Raw genomic sequence first — 19,948 nt, forward strand, 5'->3', positions numbered from 1 at the left:
ATGGATATTGCCATAATTACTCAGCTTGCACTTAAGCATGTGTTTTGTGCATGTGACTGGAGATTATTCTGTAGCATTCTTTAGTTGCTAGCCTGTAGCTAAGCTGGTAACTTGAAACAGGTGATCCCTAATATTTCCTACAGTTCCTTTTGTAATTCCTGTTCTCTACCAATTGCCACGTCTGCTAGCTTCATGTTTGGAATCCATTAATTTTGCAGTGTTTTTTAATTCAATATTGATCTGTGTACTGTAGTATTGTTTTAAAAATTATATTTTTAAAAGTGTACTGTTATTTTTATCTGTTCTAAGCTTCAAGATTTATAATAAATTCTAAATTTCATGTCATCATTTTAGTCTTTGATAAGAAATGTTAGGTGTTCAAAAATTATTCACATCATGCATATACACCCAATTTCTCCATCGTGTAATACTTTGCAATTTAATGAATGAAGAAAAAAATGAATAAAACTTTCTGTATCTCAGTCTATCTGTAAACATTTTAAGTTAGACTTCAGTGCAGGATTAAGGTGCCTGACTTTGGGTGTCATTGATTGTGCAGGCTTGGTTTGTTATAGAAACACTGTCAATAGGCCAAATAGCTATTCAGAGGATATTGTAGCCCGGGGATGGATTTAGGCTGTCACCCACACATAGGTGTCTTTGCCACTTGAGATACATTAATGTTTCTTCCTTGGCTTCCAGCAGCTGGTCCAGAAGAGCATGGAGTCTTCTGCTGTCTGCATGTAGTTGTCTCAGATACAGAGGTCTAAGCTTAGACCTCTGTATTGAGGCCCTGCTAGTGGGTCAGCTGAATTAGCTTAAGGAGTGCCTTTAAGAATTAAGGAGCATTCAGTAGAGACTAAATCTCCATTGTAACGGGAGTCTAAATATTTGTGCATCTTAATCTTTGATTGAATCTTCATCTACCTCCTATGGCTTCCTGAAGGTTATACAGGAAACCTGTAACAGAAGTTAGAAATTCTTGGTGACTCCAGTTCTCAAGTAGTGCCCAAACTGTTGTCTGTTGTTTCTTTTTACCAGGTGCCAGGCAAACAGGCGTTGCTGTCTCTGACTGGGTGACTCTGAATATAGTATTTGTGGCAAAGCTTCAGGAGTTTCCTGGTCCCATCTGTTCTGATCAACAAGCTGAAGGCGAAGTTAGTTTCAACTTCAAGTGTAAATCTCCTAAAGCTCTGAAACAGGGTGTTGGCTTTTTCTTTTAATGTAGAATGATGATTGTTGTGACAAACATGTCATGAAAATTCAAGTGCTGTATTTCAGTGATTTATAATCAGTTATGTTGTATTTGACGGATCACTCAGAAACCTATTAATGGTAGATATTGGATCTCAAGATATCCATACACTATGTATATAATAGTAATATAGAATAGTGATATAGAATCAGGATGTACCCTGTTTTTTCTCTGATTGTGGCAGAGAAGTATAACTTAAGAATTTGTTGCTAATTGGCTTTGTTTCTTCTGTATCAAGTCTTGGTTAGCTTTTCTTCTTTGTCTACATCAGTGCTGTTCAGTAATGAGTTGTTTTATGTTATTCATTCTGACTTGTTCTGTTAATTTATATGTGATGGTTTTTCCAGCTGAGGTGTAATATTTTGATTGTCAAATGAAAATTCCTGATATTAAATATTTGTATTTCATTATCTTTACCTCCACATTAACATCAGGTGAGGTACCTCCAGAGGCAAAAGCTCTGAAGCAATTTAGATAACACTGGCACCTCTCCTGGCATTATTGACGATTAACCTTCAGGATTCTGAATTGGCTGCTTGATACTGCAAACTGACAATTTCAGAAGATTAATGGATCAGAGGAGTAGTCACTCCTGTCAAGTGAAAGAGCACTTTTAATATGAGGGCAACTAATATAGTTACACTAAAGCTGGAAATGAATGAGGTTGTGTGTTTTTTAAAAAACCAAAACCTGCAATATCATAAATCTTGAATTGGTAGAGAAAGTGGATAATAAAATCAGTTAATGCTTTTATTTTTCTCTCAAAGCACTGGAGCTCTGGTAATTGAGAATGTTCAAGGATGGTGCCAGAGTCAAGTCTAGCAGGAATTAGTTTAGTATCTTCAGCTGTCGTTGTGTCTGTTGTTGGGATCAGAAAGGTACACTATTGCTTTCCTTCACCGAGCACAAGTAGATCATGATGCAGAATAAACCAGAGTAATTTTGCTTCTGTCTCAGGTAAAGTGTGAACAGCTGAAGAAGGTACTTTGTATGTAAATATAGACTGATGATCTGTTGGCAATTTCTTATCTTTATATGCTAAATAAAGGCAATACAAACAAAACCAGCGAATATATTAATTTATTGATTTAAAAAAAAAAGCAACAACCCAGGCTGTTCAACAATTCATGTAAATCACATATTCCAAACTTAAAAAATTGGAAAACTGTAGCTGGTTTTATATTGAAGGTTTGGTTATAGTGAACGTGGTTTACCAAAATACAATTTTTAATTTATAGGAAAATTAATACTATTTTACCATGATTGCAAAGGTTCTGTGGAAGTAAAATTACAGTGAGAAACTTGTGCAGGAATTGTAGAATATGAAGTGATTTGAAAGGAGCATTATTGCTTTCAGTGTTGCTTGCTTTCTTTCTCTACTTGTACATATATCCAGGATGGAGCACCCATCTGAACAGTAATTGCAAATTGCTTTGTGTTGACTGCAGCCTCTCTTTAGGAAGCTGTGGATGTTAACAAGCCCTCCCTTTAGTTTTCTTCAGGCTGAACAAGTGCAGCTCTCACAGCATCTCCTTATCTATTGTTGTCCATCCCCCAGCTGTCTTGGTAGACCTCCAGTGAACTTGGTCCATCATGTCAATGTCCTTCTCGCACTAGGGAGGTTAAAACTCCTCATATTACTCCAGCAGCAGTCCCACAAGAGCCAAAGAGAGAGAAGGACTCCCTTCCCTCAACCTGCTGCCTATGTTCTTGCTAGTACAGGCCAGCATGCAGTTGGCCACCTTTGTTGTAAGGGCCCCAGGTCATTTACTGCAAAGCCAGCCCCCAGCTTTACTGGTGCTTGGGGCTGGACTTTGCAGCGGTCTTTGTTGAACTTCATGAGGTTCGTAGCAGCCCATTTCTCAGCTTATGTGTTCCTTTGAATACAGTGCTGCATGCACCCCCCCCAGTATTGAACAGTACCCTGAATTTTATATTTGTCCACAGACTCTATGCCTTTATCTAGGCTGCTAATAAAGATGTTAATTGGTATTAGCCCCAGTATCCATCCTTGAGGAGCACCACTAGTAACTGGTTACCAGCTGGACTTTATACCATTTGTAATGACCCTTTTGGCCAATCTTACACCTACTTTGCTGTCCACTTGGCCATATCTCACCAATTTGACTGCAAGGATATGATTGGAGATGAGATCAAAGGCTTTGCTATAGTCAAGGTATAAAGTATGTAATGCTCTCCCCCTACCCACAGAGCTCATCATCTCATTGTAGAAGGCAGTCGGGTTGGTGAGGCTCGTGCTAAGTTCATGTTGGCTGTTCCTAGTCGTCATCTTGTCCTGCATGTGCCTAGAAATGGCTTCCAGGAGGATTTGTTCCATAACCTTTACAGGGAGTGACATGAAGCTGACTGGCCTGTAGTGCCCTGAATGTTCTTCCATGGCCTCCCTTGAGGTGCATGTGATGTTTTCCTCTCGCCAGTTACCAATAACCTTCCCCAATCACTGTGACCCTGATAGAGGGTGTACTTTCAATGATATTGGCCCTTGGGTGGATGGGTTTCTATGTGTCCAGTTGACTTAAGTACTTGATTCATGTACTCCCTGTGTCTGCCTTTACAACATGTAGTACTCCATTCCCCGAGACTGCTGGTGGGCTTTGCTCCAAGCCAGTAGAATGTGAGCAAGCTCTGATCCAAATACATTAAATCATCTGATATAATAAATCTCTGTGAGTGCACAGTGCTCTCAGATCGGAACTGTCATTTCACCAGTTTAAATCACGGGTAGAATGAGCACATATAAGAGAGAAGGGTCTGAGTAGAGATTGTACTCCTGGGGAGGAAGATAAAAATACAGAAGGCAAGTACAGTGTTTTTTCACACAAATGTGGTATACTCGAGTGCTTTCATGAGGCTGATTTAGCGTGGGGCTTTTTTGTGAGTGTGTCCTCCTCCAAATAATAGTTTAGCAGTACAGTAATGGTCCAGAATGTGCTTTTGCAAAGCAAGCGCGAATAACAATGAAGTGAAACTACTTTCGACAGGAGGATCTCTTATCTAAACTATTGGATATAGGATTAGTGTTCCAGTTGGAAGGGCAGATAATGATGAATAGAAAAAAATTGCTGTCTATTTCACGTAATAGATGTGGAAGTGGCCATAGATTATTCTTATCCAACTTAGTAAAAGGTTGGCAAACAATGTAATGTAAATACCAACACAGACCATCATTCTTGAAAGCATTTCTGAATGTTTTTCTTTTTAGAAGAGAGAAATCAAAAGATTGTGTAGTAAGAGCTGTAAACCTTGCAGCAATTTTGGCATCTCTGGAGGTAGTAATTTGCTCTGAGCATACAATTGAAACACAAATGGTCATTCAAAGCATTAGTGGTGGAAATTCTTTATCTTATTACTTTTTGGTAACCATACTATCACATGTAGGAGTTAATACAAAACTATGTCTAAAGTTAGATCAAGCCTTAGTAGAAATTAGCACGTGCCTCCTTGTTACGTTAAATATCTCTATGTGTGTATATAATTTTTGTTTGGTTTTTTTTTTTAAAAAGGTGGTTACTTCTGGTCCTAATTATGAGATACCAGTTTCTTTGAAGATCATCAAGTTAATCTTTTTTCAAACTTTTTTTAAAACTTTTGAAAATGGCTTATACAGTAGAGCCAGTGGATGTTGTTTTCACTTTCTGAAAAGGGTCACTGGTAAGAGAGTGAGATTCAAGATTAGAATTTTGTGTAATCTTTCCATTATGAAAAGTTAACTGTTTTTATTTTTCCATGAAAGAAGGGGAGCTCTTTCACATTTACCCCAGAGTAAGGGCAAGTCCGTAGGGATTACTGTGGAGCAACTGATGTGCTGTCGGATCCCATCTCAGCTGACCCTCTGGTGCCTTGCTTGCCTGTCCATATGCATTGTCACATTGCAGTAGGGCTTCCATGAGGCCTTTGCCTGTGAGAAGTAAACCACTAAGTAATTACACAGTTATGTGCTCAAGCATATACCATGCTGTTATTCCTTGTGGCCATTCTTGGGCTGCCAGGTAGCATCATCATCATCATGGAGTTACCTATAGTGGTATCTTTTGGTAACGTGGACTCATCCACTGCAGTTGGATTTGAGAGCTTTCACAGTGTCCCTGAAAGACAGATTTGAGGAACTGGTGCCTTTCAGATGCATTTACTGCTCTGCTGCTGCTGTGGGTGGCTTGCCTTTACATATTTCCAAACAGTAGCTAGTAGAATTGCATACCCCAGTTATCCTAATACCTCTATATGCTATTTATGAGTTACAGATCTTTGTAATCTGTGTGCACATATTTAATGTGGAGAAATTTAGCTCTTGAATGTTACCTGGATGTTGGAAGATGTTGATTCTGTTTGAGGATGGGTTAAGTCTTTGCTTGCTGAGTGTCTGAGCAGAAATTACTTGTCTCCGTTACCTGGTTGGTGCTTTTGGCCCTACAGAAGGTTTAAAATTTCCAAAAATTTGGAAGATGTGCACAGCACATCTGATGACAGGAGAGCTGAAGTTCTTCCCTGTTTGAACTAAGGACTGAGAAATCCATGAGGAGGGGAAGAGTTTTGCATCTGAGAAACACTTAAAGCTGGGTTTGAAAGTCTCTACAAATTTCCACCTCCGGGTCTGTCTTGTGCAGAGAGCCTCTGTCTCTAAGGTAGCTTTATGGTGAGGTTCTTGGGGAGCTGTGAATGTTGTTGTCAGACTGTACCGTGGGAGAGGAACTTTGAGGCCAGGAGGCAGATACTATGCCTAGGCTTCTTTTCAGTTTACTTGCAACGGCACTATGTGTGTTTTCATTTTTTTTGTACATAAATTCTCCATTTGCTTTGCTTGGATTTCTGTGAAGGGTGATTTCCATGTAATCAGAAAATAGTTGGTGAGTTCCAAGGAAGCAGAAAGATGATGGGGCAAGTGTTTGAGCCCAGAGGGTCCTGTTGAATTTTTCTGTGAGATTACTGGCTGACTGATTAAAGGCAAATCAAAGTATCCAGAAGAGATTGCCTTGAGTATGTGGTGTCACTGAGAGACATTTTCTGTTCTTCATCAATATTTCCCTTTCCCAGACTGGGTGCTGTAGTTGCTTCAAGAGAAACACGAAACAAACCCCAATAATGGCAAGTGTGTGTTTGAGACATTTTATTTCAGTTCATTTCACAGTTATTAAAGTAGCAGAATGGGAAATCTAGTTGACTGAAGGTTTCAGGTACACTTGAGCTTTGTTGTGTTACAGGAATTATGTGTATTTGCTTCTTTTTAAACTTAAAGAGATAACTTGTTCATTAGACTACTATTAACTGTGGTGCTAAGGGAAACTGATAACGTTACTTACATATGCAGTATGATGCTGGCCATCTCCTTGACCAGTGTTTTGATAAGATCCTTTTCTAATGGGGTATTGTTCTGGAGAGTGCTGTAGTAATTTCTGTAAATGTCTAAACTTAAAATCTATTAATATCTCTTCTAACTTGCCAAGTTAAATCAATGCAATCCAAATACACTTTTATACAGAATAGCCAGATAACTGTTTATAGTCTCATTATTTTCTACGGGTTATTTGTGATCAACTGAGGTAATTTTTTGTAAATGTTAATATGTGATTTTTTTTTATATATATATATATATAGTGGAGTATTGTTGGGGTTTTTTTTTGGTAGGATGTGTACAGTGTAATTAGTTTTTAATTGTAAACATTTTGAATTGGGATTCTAAATAGAAACCAAAGCATAATGCAGATAATAATAGAACTTCCCATATCTCATGGAGGAACACTGTTTTATTCAGAGTGGTGGTAAAAAGTCTAATAGCTGTTGGTTTGCTTTACCTTAGTTTTTAAAAAAATATATGCTATTTTATATAAAACTAGCATGGAAACAACTAACTGGGAGATTTTATGTTGGAAACTTTTTTCCTTCTTCATGCAGAGAGCGTGGTGTTTGCTAATGTCATGCATGTGGGCAGGCTTAATATTTCTTTGATTCAGGGTGAGTTTGTCATTCTTGGCAAGAAAGAAATCGATTGCCAGTAGATGTGATGAGGTTTAGTTTGAAGATAATTGAAGTTGGACTGTGACAAATCCTTCATATTGATTAATACAAACAATTTGTTGTGGCAAGACCCCCCCTAATTAGCTGACAGTTTATAACTGAAGAAGAACGGGGTTTGACTTAAAACTTAAGACAATTCAACGCATTAAGTTAATGTAATTAATGAGAACTGCATTTGGCACACCTCATTTTAATTATGCAAAAGATATATTTGCATGTCGCTTTGTGCTCATTTGAGCATGTTGTATGTTCAGGCACCATGGATATTATTCTGTTTATATTTTTAAAGTAGAAACACTATGTTCAGCAAAGCTGAAATAATTCTTCAGAGTTTCACAAATCTTCAATTATCTTAAGTCAGCATTTAGTCTTTCTGTGTTGTTTTGGGAAATTAAAAAATAAGTTGAAAATTTCAGTTCCACATTTGTAATTTAGCTGTTTTGAGAAATATGTATATCAACTCTTAATTGAAATACTTGATTATGAATTTATACTGTCATCTTAACCTGACTTTCTGGGAAATCTTGTTGGAGTAGTGTTTTGATGAAGGGGGAATGTTACTACTTGGTAGAACTTCATGTACTGTCGCTTTCATATTTCTGCTGCCACAGCCTGTCTGCTTCTCTAATCCACTTTATATAGTGATGTCGCACTTCTTTAAAAAGTAGTATCAGAGGAAAAATGGAAATGTTTAGTGTGGGAAGTAGGCAGAAATACAATGATGAAATAAAAGGGGAAATGCACTTTCAAATTTGGCAGAACAGTATTTTCCAGCAATTTCTGTTCTGTCTTTTTGGAAAAACTGTTCAATTTACTTTAGCGCACAGTGGATCGAATGTGATTTCTTTAATTGTTTCCAGAGGTTTATCCATATTAATGGAATTAAAAATGGAAGGACACCATTTGCAATGTATTTTTGTGCTTTGTACACAAAAACTTGTCAGAAATCATAATTTTGAAAGGCAAAGCCTCGACGTTGTATTTTCTTTTTGGCTTGATTTCATTAGAGAACACGACTTCAATGATTTATGCTGGGAAGTGTTTGTGAACAATACTGCCTTGCAGATGTGTGGCCCCCAACATAAGAAGGACATGTAGCTGTTGGAGCAAGTCCAGGGGAGGGCCATGAAGATGATCAGAGGGCTGGAGCACCTCTCCTATGAAGACATGCCGAGAGAGTTGGGGATGTTCAGCCTGGAGAAGAAGAGGCTCTGGGAAGATCTAATTGCTGCCTTCCAGTACCTGAAGGGGCCTACAGGAAAGATGGGGAGGCACTGTTCATCAGGGAGTGTAGTGACAGGACAAGGGGTAATGGGTTTAAACTAAAAGAGGGTAGCTTTAGATTAGATGTTAGGAAGAAATTCTTGACTGTGAGGGTGGTGAGGCACTGGAACAGGTTGCCCAGAGAGGTTGTGGATGCCCCCTCCCTGGAAGTGTTCAAGGCCAGGTTGGATGGGGCTTTGGGCAACCTGGTCTAGTGCAGAGTGTCCCTGCCCGCAGCAGGAGGGTTGGAACTAGATGATCTTTGAGGTCCCTTCCAACCCAAACCATTCTGTGATCTTCTTCCTCAGTGGGCTGCTCAGCTCAGCAGCACCTGGTTGGCATCCAGGCAGTCTGTGCACATGCTTCCCCCCCACCTGCAGGTCTGCAGCCCCAGATCCCGCAGAATGGGCACATGAGGGAGAGGAGGATGCTCTTGGTCTGTCAGGTCATACTGGCTGGGAAAGGAGAGGAAGCATTGGTGTGGATTGTATGGCATCTCAGGAGAGCTTTGACAGGAAGGCATCTTCATGGTACTGCCCTCGGATAATTTGTATAGGGAATTCGGGATACAAAATCTATGGGAAAATCGCATTCATTCAGGTACTCATTCTTAGTAAAAGTTAGCTTTCAAACAGAAAATACTGCTATGCAGCTGGAAGAACAGTGATAATATTCAAGTTTGTGTACCACATCCAGTTTGTTAACTGGATGTCATTGCTTAAGTATTAAATATTAAACATTAATATAATTACTGATATTCTCGGTTTGTTCAGTATTTCAATCTGATGAATGTGACGGATTATATGTTGTGGTAGTTGTTTCACAGTTTGAAGCTGTGCAGACTACTTACCAGTTCTTATGTTTACTGGAGATTTTTCTCCAGCGTTCATAAGCAGAAAAGTACTATAATAAGAATTGTGTTTTCTAAAAGTTCTGAACCACGGAATATAGTCCTTCCTGTGGAATTCTGGAGAGGAATTCCAGAAGCTACGGAGAATTCACTTCTGCATTAGATCTGCTTAATGAAAACACTACAAAAACCTTTTTGCCCTGAGACTATATATTTTTATTTATTACAGGTATCCTTGTGTCTTTCCAGATATTGATGTACGAAATGTCGTCTAAACTAGTTATTTTCTTTCTCTTACAGGCTGCTGAATCAGGAATAATAAAAGTGAAGACAATAGCTGCGCGGAACACTGATATTTTGGCAGGTAATTATTTGCAATGCAGTGGGGAAAAAAACCCTTGAGTTACAGATCAAAATGTCAAAAATGTCTTGGATACGTGTAATAATCCTACATGTCTTTTAGTGTGTGCTATATTAACAATGCTTTACTTTTTGGCACCTAGCAAAAAATCCAGTAGCATGAGAATTTTTTTTGATACTACTTTTTCATGTTAGTGCTATACTGATGCTGAGGAAGGTCTCCATTTTCAGTTGTGTCTCTGTAACCATCCACTTAGAAAAATAGGATGAAATGCTTAGGCTCCAAATTCTCAATATCTTATTCGCTATCTGCATTCACCATGGCTGTTGTTGAGGGCTCTGTGTGGAGTTCTGCAGTATCATCCTCATCTGTGTGTTTAGTATGAGAGTCTAGCCTTTGGAGACTTGTACCTGGCAGGCAAAATTCCGTCTTAATCTGAGACAAGGTCATTCAACTTAAGATGTACCATTGCCTTGAGGGACAGGAGATAGCTTGTGAGTTGCAGCTTTGTAAGTGCTTAAAACAGTATGTCTGACTTTCTTAAGTTTTATTAAATAGTGTGTAAATTGATGGCTTCTTGCCAATTGCTGGTAAAGCCTTTGGCAAGATTTGAACGCCCCTGTATTAATATGTGTCTACCCCAGCTGTAGTCAAAATCCTTAAAATGCTGAATTATTTGAAAGGTCCAAATGAAATACATGTATAACTATTTCTTGTTTTGAGGTATGCAAATCAGATATTGGTAAGGAGGCATTTCCTAGAATTATTTGAAGTAGCAGTCCTACCCTTCAATATTTCACTTTAATGCCTCTTTTTTATTTGTTTATTTTTTGTTTTTACTGCTGTCATGAATGCTGACATAAGTGGGGAAACTATGCCAGGTAATGTCAGCTATGCATCAAAATATGCAAATGAATAAGAGAAATCTCAAGTTAGCCATTTGGGAAGCTGTCGACATTCTTTGGCATATTACTGTGTAAAGAACTTTGTATTTTAGAAAGCTAGTTTGTAATCCTGAAAATTCTTTGCTTTTTAATCTTAATTTCAAAGTGAAGAGGTGTGAAAGATCATTGATTTTGGGGATGGATAGGCAGTCTTTACTTTTGTCTTTTTGAGGGAATGCTTTCTGGTAGTTGGTCAAATTTGTAAATACTTTTCCTTTGGAAGGTGTAAGCTAGAATGTAGTTAGTATTTATTTCGTTCATCAAAAAACCTGTACAGATTTGTTGTTACGAGGTTTGGAAAAGGAGCAGGTCATAGAAGTTATTTTGATTAGTTAATCGTTGCTGATAGGATAATAACTCTTTTCACAGTAAGAAACTGCGGAACAGAGGGGAACATATACTTTGCCTGCACGTTATGCTAACGTTTCACAGATTAAACATAATGCCAGTAAACAGTTCCAATTCTTTGTGGACTCTTGTATTTTCTGAGGTATCAGTTGTAGCCTAATCTTGTAGATAAGTTAGTGTCAAGATCTCTGTTGTCTCCTACCTGCTATTTAAACTTTTCGCAGGAAGATAGTATGTATACTTTAGGAATAATAAAGCTGCAAAAGGCTACTGTAACTGTGAAATCTAGCGAAGTAGATACTATTTGACTGCTAGATGATTTAGGAACATCTACTAGACATTCTAGTTACCCAAATAAATATTTTCATCAGGATATGATTTTTTCTTTATATTTTGATGTAAACTGTCATTTCACTAGAATAGAGCAACTGTATCAGATTGGTTTGAGTAAGCTGACCTGATGCTTTCTTGAAGCATTACACTGTGTCTGATTATAAGGAAAATAGACGCAATCTTAAAATGACGAATACACAGAGGTAATATGTCTGGTGAGAGGTGTTTAACTTGCCAGAACTCTGAGGTCATTGATCTAACTCTTTCTTTCTCTCTCTTGGAAAAGTTAAGTTGAGCAGTTTCAAAGTCTTCATTCTTGGCAGTCTGTACAAGCTTTATCATTTATTTATGAGGATTTAAGTCATTCCAAAAGAGAAGTCAACTTGTGCTTTATATCACAAGAGATAAATGTGAGAACTTATTTCCACATGGCTCTGAGATGTGCAATTCATGCTTTTGTTTTAGAAGGTTTTTTTTTTTTTTAAATTAGCATTATAATCTTGCTGATGGAATGGAGGAGTAAGTTTTACTTTCCCAAAACTTCTTTCTTGATGTGGTATATTACGATAGATTTCTTTTTTAATGTATTCTTACATAATTTTGGTAGCAAAATGGAAGCAGACCTGGATATAAGAAAATATTTGTGTATTTTAAGACTGAAGCTAATATAATGATTGGTACCAAACCAGATTTACGAAACGTTAATTTTTAAGCTTCATAAAGTAAAAATCTTTGTATAGATCCTGTTGTGACATTATTGTTTTCAATGGATTATAGGAAAAATACTGTAAAAAGTATAAATTTTTCTTTGTCTTATTTATTAACTCACATGCCATTTTTGCCATTCAGAACGTTATCATGAGTCTTATGTTAAGGATAAATGTTTTGAGGTATCTTTTTTTAAAAATTTTGCTTTCTTCTTTCTGCTTCATGGTTAGAATTTGGTGGCAATTCAGAAACTTATATGAGTGAAGAAGCATTTGTACCCGTGTTAGAGTAAGCTCTCTAGGCTCTGTCAGCCATGCGTTGTAGGTTTTCATAGACTATAAAGGCAGCTTAGACATCTAGCTCACATGTAGAGACACTGACAATTAGATGCCTAAATTACAAGCCTTAATTGGGAACAAACTTATGTTTTTGATGAAGTAGTCAGTGTTTTGTTTTTAATCTGAAAATCATGGGAGTATTTTATAAGCGAATGGTATTGGTGGATATGGTTTTGCTGTGTATTTTAAAAGCAGGTTTATTTGCGTTGTAGTTAAAACACCTGTTGAAATCAAAGCAGATTGTTAAACAGGCAGTGAACCTATGTATTCATTCACATTTATGCTGACATGTTAATTGTTTTTTATTGGGGATTTGGTGCAAGGTTAGCCTCTGTCAACTGGGCACAGAGCCTGTACTGGCTCTGAAGAGGCTGATGAAACTATGGACAGTATATATCACCCTGTAAGAACTATTACCTTATAGAAAGTTGGCATCTATAATTTATACTAGCCTGTTATTTTCATAGAAACTTGTTAGTTATATGCTAGTGCTTCAGTTTAAAAACATCACTAAAATATATTTTTGTAGCCCTTTACCTTGATGTTTGGGGTTTTTTTTTCCAAATCAGTTGTAGTGATACTTAATAATAATCTCTCTTGAGAGCCAAACTTCAAATTGCTCAAAAGAAGAAATAGAATTGATCATGTTTGCATTTTTATGTGAGAATATATCTTTTGTTTGTTTGTGGTAAGATCTGTGCTCTAAAAATGTGTGTAAAACTTCTTCATGAACACATTTCTCTTATTACACATAGACTAAAACATGGTGGATGACATCCACTGTAAGAACACACAAAATGAACTTTCAACTGTGTGGAAATGTTTAATATCTGAAATGGTGATGAGCAGCTAAAATTTTAAAAGTTTGCATGAACTAACAGCCAAACACAGAAACAGAAAAGCAGTCATTGGTCTGAGTCATGCTTTCTGTTCATCTTTCAGAAATATTTTTTTTTTTAAAGGAGAAAAATCTTCACTGGAAATACAGCATTTCACACTGACATTTTAAAAAGTTTTTCCCCATAAAATTAATTCTAGAAATCTGAGATAAATTTCATAAAATTAAAAAAAAAAAAGTTCATGAAACTTGTCTTTTCACCTGACAAGGCTTCATTTTCAGAAGCTGGCCTTTCTCACTAAAACACTGGTTGAAAAATTCGCAGCCAGGTGTACATACCTGGGATAGAAATAATCCTGTCTCTTTCTCCACCTGTTTTGTCGATGGCATTTTGCTATTCCCCTTCGTTTGGTGTGCTTTGATCTGTCTCTTTGCGCAATGCTTTGTGTTGCTTTTGACTTGGGTGCTGAGGTGAAGCAGAGCAGGAGAAGGCGACCAGCCTGAGGCTGGTCACCGCCGCAAGGCCAGAGAGAGCTCTGGGGTGGGCAGAGCCTTGCAGCTTCTTACTAACCAAATGGACTCAAAGTGGACATTTTTGGATTTGGAAAGAGAAATACACTGGAGTGTGTAAGGGAGAAGATGCTTGGGATTTGAGCCTCAGCCAGGGTAATTGTGGAAGTGAGTTGTTTCAGCCCAGTGACCATCTTCACCTGGCTTTTCCCTGTGGTGCAAGAGTAAATCCCAAATTTTCAAGACTGGAGATTGCTTTTTGTTAATAGGTATGATTTAGCAAATTTTGCGTTATATTCTTCAAAGTATTAAACATTGACTGCTTCCGTATCTCTCTTTGAAAGCATTGAAAGAGAACAGCTCAGAGGTAGTTCAGCCTTTTCTAATGGGTTGTGGAACAAAGGAACCAAAGATCACTCAGCTGTGTCTAGCAGCCATACAGAGGCTCATGTCCCATGAAGTTGTTTCAGAGGTAAGATCTATCTTTTTTATAAATATATAAATGTTTCAGTGAGAGAAACACAGGCTTCAAACTGAAGGTGAATGCCTTATTTAGGAGGCTGTTTGTATTACAATGAGCATAGTCTGCAGAATATTTCACTCGTACTTGTTTTTAAAAAGATGTAATTTAAAAGAAAACCTTTTTGACCGTAAAAAAGAAAAAGAAAAAAAAGAGGTGAGGAAACGTTAGTAACTTCTAGAAAGAAATTAAAATTCAAACTAGCTCATTTAGTTTGCGTTCTTATACCACTGGAACAGAACATGTAATGGTCCTTGATAAATATAATTCGTAAGGTTGCATCCACAAAATTTACTCTGTGTGATAACATAATATATAATGTTTTTGTTACATGTTACTTTTAAAAATGAGATAAGATGGATGCACATTTCCTGCAACTATAAATATCGTGATATATTATGGTACTGCGTATATAGTGTGTTAAGAAGCTGGTGAAAATAATGCTGTTAAAATATACCTTCAGTTGTGCTTGCATAATGTAAAATTGCACTGGTTTTGAATAAATTTTGAGGGTAAAATGTCTTTGTACTGTCTCTTCTATTTTTCCAAGTAGAAAATGAAGTACGCATTTTAAGTTGGACTACACAGTAAGAGATTTCTGCCGTCAATTCTTAAAAAGTATTTTGGGAAGCTGGTGACAATGAAATTGGCTTTATGTTCTCAATGTAGTCCTAACGTATAGACAAACAGGCAAATTCAGTTATGATAAGCATTTATAAGAGTGCTATTTTTACATGTGTACACATGATATACCAGTGTGAAAACATCTTAATTGTTGGCAAAAAATATTTCTTTGTAGGCTGCAGCAGGAAACATTATTAATATGCTTTGGCAACTGATGGAAAATAGTCTTGAAGAACTTAAATTGCTCCAGACAGTTCTTGTACTTTTAACAACCAATACAGTTGTGCATGATGATGCACTGTCCAAGGTAAGAATTTGTTAGTGTCAACTATAGTACTTAAAATATCCAAGAGGAAAAGCAGGGAGAAATTTTACATATGAAGCATTTGGAAATAATGTAAGAGGAGGGAGGGTTTTTTGATTCTATTGTGTCTTTATATCTAGACTCTGAAAAGAGTATTTCTTTTAGCTTCCTTTTGGATCTGTTTTTTTAATTCCTCCACAAGAATACATTTCTGACTTAATGGGAACTTTAAATTAAAACACTGGGCTAATGCCTGTCCTTCTCATCTGCTAAATTCATGGTATGTGTGTTTTTGATCTGAAATCAGAGCACATAGTGCAGTGTAAGCTGTTGCTAATAAAGCAAGTATTAGAAGAAGCTGCCTGCCCCCCTGCCTTAAATCTCTTTCAGAAGCAGTTCAAGTACTGTCTTTTAGTCAGAACTGAAATAACTTTATGGCATAAATTTAAACATGTACCATTGTGGATATTATGTTTCATCTAAGACAAAAAATAAGGATTCCAATCCATTTTAATCTTAAACTACAAGATAATTCTTTTTGAAGGAGCAACATTGTTTACTCATCCATGAGTTACGAAGTTCTGTTTAAAGTTCCTTTTCTAGATTACACCTTAGAATTTTTTCTCTTTAAGAATGATTTTTTGTTTTTAAACAAATCATTCTTTGTTTGTTTGTTTTGTTTTAAGAGAGAGCGAGAATAGAATTGAAGAATATTTTTGAAGGCCTTCTTTTCTGGGAGAAGGTTTTCAGTTTTTCTTTGCTTCTGCTTTTAAGGAAATAACTTCCTAGCTGGTTAAATGCATGGGTATTAAAATCATTATTAATGTACTTAACCAAGGAAAGGAAAAACATGAAAGGAAAACAAAGCTAAGTTAAAGGACTGCTGAAGGCAGGGGGATAATGGAAAAATTATAAAACCTATAAATGGCAGAATAGAAACTTGCTAAGGATTGAACAGTTTGTCAGTAGGTTCTTTTTTGCCTTGAGTAGTCAAATTATGTCAAAAACTCTTCAGCACTCTCTTGTTTCTTTTGTTGCAAATAACACTCATTTTCCAAATGAGGTGCGATGTTCTTGGGCAGAAGCATGATTTTTGAAGAAAATGGAATTACTTTCCAAAGTGGGATTGTCAGTCATTAACTGGGTAGCAGATGTTCTTTAACAACCTGCAATGTTGTCGTTTTATCAGGTTTGAATCTAGTAGGCTCTGGAAGATGACAGTTGCTGTTGAAGTCCACTGTACCTTTCCCTTCTACAGATCATATCTCAGCTTCTCATCACTTCCCTCATTTATTCTTCTTCCTTTGCCTCCATATACCCTCTCTCTCTCTTCTCCCCCCTGCGCCCCCCCCCCCCCCTTGTTTTTAGGTTCTTGGTATCTACATCCTATTTCACTTTTTTGTGTGTGTCTTTCAAACACATTTTCCAACATCATTTATTTGTTCATCTTTCTAATGCCTAGAAATTTTCTCCTTTTGGACACTAGCCACAAGAGTGTGTGGGCGCAGCAGTGTCAGACATGTAGGGAAGGTCTTTCCCAGCATGTTTTTCTCCTGTCTTGTATCCTGATCTAGAAGCTTACTCATTTAATACAATTACTTGAGAATCTAATTGCTGTACTTCTGACAATTTCTGTAGTGCACATTAATATCTAGTACCTTTAGAAATGTATAGTCAAATTTGGGCAGGCTCTGACAGGGGTAAGAAAAAAAACTTTTCTGACAGAATAATATCCTGTAAAATTTCTTAGTGTTGTCCAAGGCCTGAAATTACTAAAGTTTCTCAGTTGAGCAAAAAAAAAGCATTACTTGGCATGGGTAAAATGGTGCAATGGTTTGTTTGGGGTTTTTTTGCCCCCCAAGATTTTTTTGACAAATATCTGAAATTTGAGGTTTTCCCCCCATGTTGAAACATTCTTAGAGAAGATCAGTTTAAGCCAGACATATATTGCATATTCATATTTCAGCTTGACTGTTTTAAATTACTTACTGGTAAACCATCTTGAAAAGCCCCTTAATACAGGCATTGCTGTTAGATTTATCCAGAGAGTATGCAGTGTCTTCTGAAAGTCCAGAGGTGTTATGATTGTGTTGTAAAACTTCAAACTAACATGGGGATACCACCTGAGCAGGGTCCACAAATCATTTACAAGAAAAAGAAGCAAAAGAAAATTCTGAATCTTGTATGGCTTAGAGCATGTAGCACTGTGATTGGGTGTGGTTGAGGTTCACACAAGTGCAAGAACACTGAATAAGGACAAAAGAACAAGAAATACAGGTTTCACTACACATACAGATGTTAATTTTCAAAATTGATTATAAAATAAGTAAGTATTAAATTATGTGTTAGAGGTAATATGAAATCCAATGGGAAACAGTATTCAGGTCACTGCCAGCACAATGACACATTAAAATACACACCTTAGAGAGGAATAATAGCAGTTAAGGCAACATGGTTGTAAAGGCATTGTAATTTTATGTAAGAGAGGAATGGCATTTTAGCTTTGGAGTTCCCTGACTTTTCTGTGATTAACCATATAATCCTAATGCCCTTTTGACATTAATATTCATACAAATTGTTTTCTGTGGTTGATTACTGTGTAGTCTCTGTATGATGATTGTAGTTTTATTGGCATATCATAATGTCTTCAGTTAATAACACTTCTAGATTACCTTTAGGGAGGATTACGAAAGAGGTTTGTGGCTAGGGTAATCCATAAAATTTACTCTGGTTCTTCAAATTTAAAATGGTTACACCAATTTTTTTTCAGGCAACCTTTTGACAAACTATAGTGGAAAGCATTCCTCAATCAGCTATCTTGACTCTTAGCTAAAAGATGAAAATATATTGTTGTAAGGTGATTTTTTTTTTCTTTTTTCCCTTTCAGGCAATTGTACTTTGTTTTCGATTGCACTTTACAAAAGATAACATCACAAATAACACTGCGGCAGCTACAGTGCGGCAGGTAGTTACTGTTGTATTTGAGAGAGTGGTTGCTGAAGATGAACGATACAAAGGTGGGCATACTTCTTCCTCTGCTTGTTTTAACCTGTTTTTTGGACACCCATCAAACGTTTATCTTTTTTCAGATAAAGAAGTAGTAAAAAGTCTATAAACAGTACAAAAAAAATTACAGACGTTATTAATTTTTACTGTCTTTTATATATTTACTTGATTCAAAGGAGATTAAATCTTTAGCCTTTGTGTCAGTCCAAGTCAGTCCAGCAATATATAAAACTTAGATTATTTTTTTTCAAGCTGTGAGAACTGGTCTTCAGGTTGGTATTGCAAAGGAATATGAGGTGAGGGTGTCATTTAAGGTGAAGGTAACTTAGATTACTGAGTGTGAAATACATGGCAGTAGTAGTTTTGAAGAGAACATTTATTGGAAAGAAGTGCTTTGTAGTGATGATCTTTGGTATTCAGTTTAATGTTTATTTCTGTAGACGTAAAAATTGCAGAAGTATTACCTGGCCATTTTCCTAGAATATTTTTGTAAGAACACTTAACGCATACTGATTTTGAACAGTTCCTTTGTTTACAAAACTGGTTTTTGTTTTTACACAGATACTATTGACCAGCCAGTTGCAGTTCAAGGAAACAGTAACAGAAGATCTGTCAGTACACTGAAGCCATGTGCTAAAGATGCATACATGCTTTTTCAGGTAGTTGGGGAGCATATATTTGTACATTTTCAGTTATGATTGGCTGTTTCTACATCTCTCTAAGAAATTTCAAAAATTTGCTGTTGGCATATTGACAGGGTCCTTAACCAGAGCCTTGGACTTTCTTATGCGCATTTGTTGTAATTGGCAATGATATGCTGTATCCCAGGGGGATGATTGGAAAATGAAGGCAAAGTGGGCAAGGAAAATGTTTTTCTATAAATCTTAAATAATAGCTAAGCATGCATGTCTGCATTGAGTTCAAGATTCTTTTTTCCTTGAGCCAAACACTGCTACTATAGTTGAGACTTGCTTCTTGTGCTTGGTATTGTATATTAAAGTCAAGTATATAATAAAAAGTAGTAGTTTAATTCATCACACCATTAAAAATCTTCTTGACTTAGCAAGTTCACTGGTCTTGAGGTATTTTTGAGGGCAGGATTGAACACAATTGCTACAAGGATACCAGCAAAGTTTAACATTTCTTTTTAAAAATTTTTTGCTTTTAATAATTCAGGTAAAAGAAGTATTTGAGGAAAAATTATGTTGAAATTTGAAAATTACTCACTACAAAAGAGGGAGAGAGTGTAGATCTTGTAGACTCAGAAAACTTATGCTGGTACAGGACTGGGCAGAGAATGTAAATATTACTGTATTTCTTTTTAAGGATCTTTGTCAGTTAGTTAATGCTGATGCTCCCTACTGGCTCGTGGGTATGACAGAAATGACACGGACATTTGGCCTTGAACTTCTTGAGTCAGTCCTCAATGACTTTCCACAAGTCTTTTTACAAGTAAGTAGTTCTTGGAGGGAAAAGAGGAAGACACTTGTTCACATGAGTAGTAAAATTTACACTTCACTAACTTCTCTTTAATTTAGCATGAGTACTACTTTTCAAAAGGACTTGCAGCTTTTACGTGTTGGGTTTTTATGACAGGAAAGTGCTGTGTGCTTTTTGCCCACTTTTTTCCTATTCCCACGCACTTTATTTGTGTTTGTGAATATTGTAGAGCGTGTTGTATTCTGTTTCACTTTTTGTTTTGCCATTTATATC

The 19,948-nt window shown here is 36.7% G+C and overlaps 1 protein-coding gene across 5 annotated transcripts in view; it reads left to right on the plus strand.

Annotated features, from left to right (window-relative positions):
* MON2 (MON2 regulator of endosome-to-Golgi trafficking) overlaps nucleotides 1–19,948 on the plus strand; it is an 82,991-nt gene that overhangs the window by 6,404 nt on the left and 56,639 nt on the right. For all 5 annotated transcript variants that reach the window (XM_075745384.1, XM_075745360.1, XM_075745368.1 and 2 more), the window contains exons 2-7: nucleotides 9,702–9,765; nucleotides 14,126–14,253; nucleotides 15,101–15,232; nucleotides 18,117–18,246; nucleotides 18,797–18,894; nucleotides 19,562–19,687. In XM_075745384.1, the coding sequence (XP_075601499.1) occupies nucleotides 9,702–9,765; nucleotides 14,126–14,253; nucleotides 15,101–15,232; nucleotides 18,117–18,246; nucleotides 18,797–18,894; nucleotides 19,562–19,687 (678 nt within the window). The remainder of the gene's footprint in view (nucleotides 1–9,701; nucleotides 9,766–14,125; nucleotides 14,254–15,100; nucleotides 15,233–18,116; nucleotides 18,247–18,796; nucleotides 18,895–19,561; nucleotides 19,688–19,948) is intronic.

The sequence above is a fragment of the Balearica regulorum genome, chromosome 1 (assembly GCF_011004875.1).
Source record: "Balearica regulorum gibbericeps isolate bBalReg1 chromosome 1, bBalReg1.pri, whole genome shotgun sequence".
Classification (NCBI taxonomy): Eukaryota; Metazoa; Chordata; class Aves; order Gruiformes; family Gruidae; genus Balearica; species Balearica regulorum.